Here is a 2,036-nt window from a genome sequence, read left to right on the forward strand (position 1 = left end):
CGTGAAGTTGATGATGAGCATAGTTACCACCAGCGCATCGTCATGGGGGTTAAGGACCACATCACTATCTTCATTGCCAAAAAAGATGATCGCTTTCATTGAACACCTCTTCTTCTTGGTTGGGGGTCTCTCCGCCAAATACGTTTCTCCATATTGTGCCCTTTGAGTGTGTGTTTTGCTGCTAGATGAGTGGGACCGCCCCCAGTGAAATTGTAACACCCCTGTCTCGTAGGCTACGAGTGTCACATATTTTTCATAAAATATAACACGTCAAGAAATCTCATATTTAATAAAATAAAATGAGCATTTATTTCATAAAAAGAATTATTTAACAAAAATGTCTCCAGAAAATATTAAATGAGATAAACTAAATAAAATCCATGTCATAAAAATAACAATTTATTCTAAGAAGTTTGGGGTTTAATTGACTACTCCCTCTAATCCTGGCTTGCCTACTTATGGTCATCATGTCTAGTAGTACATGATTATGAGTAGTATACATCATAGCCAGGGTACCAGAGGATGACTTTTGACTAATTTGCTTTGCCAGGATGGTAGTTAATACTGCAATCATAGTCCTTCAAAAGTTCCAACCACCTACATTGTCTCATATTCAACTCTTTCTGTGTGAAGAAGTATTTCAAGCTCTTATAGTCTGTATAAATCTCGCACCTCTCACCATAAAGATAATGACTCCATATTTTCAAAGCAAATATCACTGTTGCAAGTTCCAGATCATGGGTCAGGTAATTCTGCTCATAATTTTTCAATTATTGGGAAGCGTATGGAATAACTTTCTCATTCTGCATTAAAACACAACCTAAACCCTTTAGTGAAGTATCGTTGTATATAACAAATCCTCCATCTCTCGAGGGAACTGTAAGAACTAGTGTCGTCACTAGTTTTTTTTTCAATTCTTGGAAGCTCTCCTCACACTCATCTGTCCATAAGAACTTCTCATCCTTTCTTGTCAACTTTGTCATTGGGGCTGCAATACTCGAAAACTCTTCTACAAATCTTTTGTACTAACCAACAAGGCCTAAGAAACTTCGTACCTCATTAACATTATTAGGCTTGGGCCATTTTACCACTACCTCAACCTTTGCCAGATCACTTGAAATTTCTTTTGCTGACACCACGTGTCCCAAATAGGTGATCTCTTGTAACTTCTTTTCTCTTAGTGTCTCAAGGTCAATCCTCAAATGCTCCACATGCTCTATGATACTCTGAGAATAAATAAGAATATCGTCGATAAAGACTATCACAAACTAGTCCAAATAATCCTCAAATACCATATTCATATGATCCATGAAAGCTATGGGGGCATTAGTTAAACCAAAGGGCATAACAAGGAATTCATAATGTCCATACAGTGCCCTGAAAGCCGTCTTATGCACATCTATCTCCTTAACCTTCAACTGATGGTATCTGGATCACAAGTCTATCTTGGAAAAGACTTGTGCTCCCTGAAACTGATCAAATAAGTCGTCTACCCATAGTATAGGGTATATGTTCTTGATAGTTACCTTATTTAACTCCCTATAGTCAATACACAATTGCATAGACCCATTCTTCTTCTTCACGAAAGGTACCAAAGCGCCCCACAGGGATACACTGGGGCGTATGAAACATTTTTCTAGTAAATCCTTGAGTTCCCTTAACTCAACTGAAGCCATGCGGTAGGGTGCTTTAGATATAGGTGTTGTTCCTGGAGTGAGATCAATCGCGAACTCCACTTCCCTATCCTATGGTGACCCTGGAAGCTCCTCGAGAAACATGTCTCTAAATTTTCTAACTACTTTTATGTCCTCAACCCTGAGTCCATCTACTGGTGGTAAGACTAAACTCGCTAGGAATCCCGTGCACCCTTCTCTCAATAGTCAGGTGACCTGGATAGCTGAGATTACACGAGGATGGGAACTTTCTCATACTAACTAAAAACTAAACTACTCACCTTTTTTGGATTTAAAGACTACTCTCTTATTAAAGCAATCTACACAGGCATGGTTTTGGGACAACCAGTCCATTCCCATAAT

At 38.8% G+C, this 2,036-nt stretch overlaps 1 protein-coding gene across 1 annotated transcript; it reads right to left on the reverse strand.

The window, feature by feature from the left end:
• Window positions 1–533: 533 nt before the first annotated feature.
• Window positions 534–1,676, reverse strand: LOC118348640. The gene is made up of 3 exons (XM_035690700.1): window positions 1,527–1,676; window positions 1,056–1,226; window positions 534–752 (listed from the first exon to the last, which is right to left on the reverse strand). Exons 1-3 carry the CDS (start codon window positions 1,674–1,676, stop codon window positions 534–536), a joined length of 540 nt encoding a protein of 179 aa, XP_035546593.1.
• Between the last annotated feature and the right edge of the window lie 360 nt (window positions 1,677–2,036).

This window comes from Juglans regia, chromosome 6 (assembly GCF_001411555.2).
Source record: "Juglans regia cultivar Chandler chromosome 6, Walnut 2.0, whole genome shotgun sequence".
In the NCBI taxonomy this organism is placed as follows: domain Eukaryota; kingdom Viridiplantae; phylum Streptophyta; class Magnoliopsida; order Fagales; family Juglandaceae; genus Juglans; species Juglans regia.

Excerpts from the sequence above, each read along its gene's own strand:
- LOC118348640 (XM_035690700.1), bottom strand. The coding sequence starts at position 1,676 with ATGGCTTCAGTTGAGTTAAGGGAACTCAAGGATTTACTAGAAAAATGT. Across the intron at positions 1,227-1,526 it reads ACTATAGGGAGTTAAATAAG|AGTATCATAGAGCATGTGGA; the intron begins GTAACTATCAAG and ends ATTTATTCTCAG. Across the intron at positions 753-1,055 it reads AGCCTAATAATGTTAATGAG|AATTACCTGACCCATGATCT; the intron begins GTACGAAGTTTC and ends AATTATGAGCAG.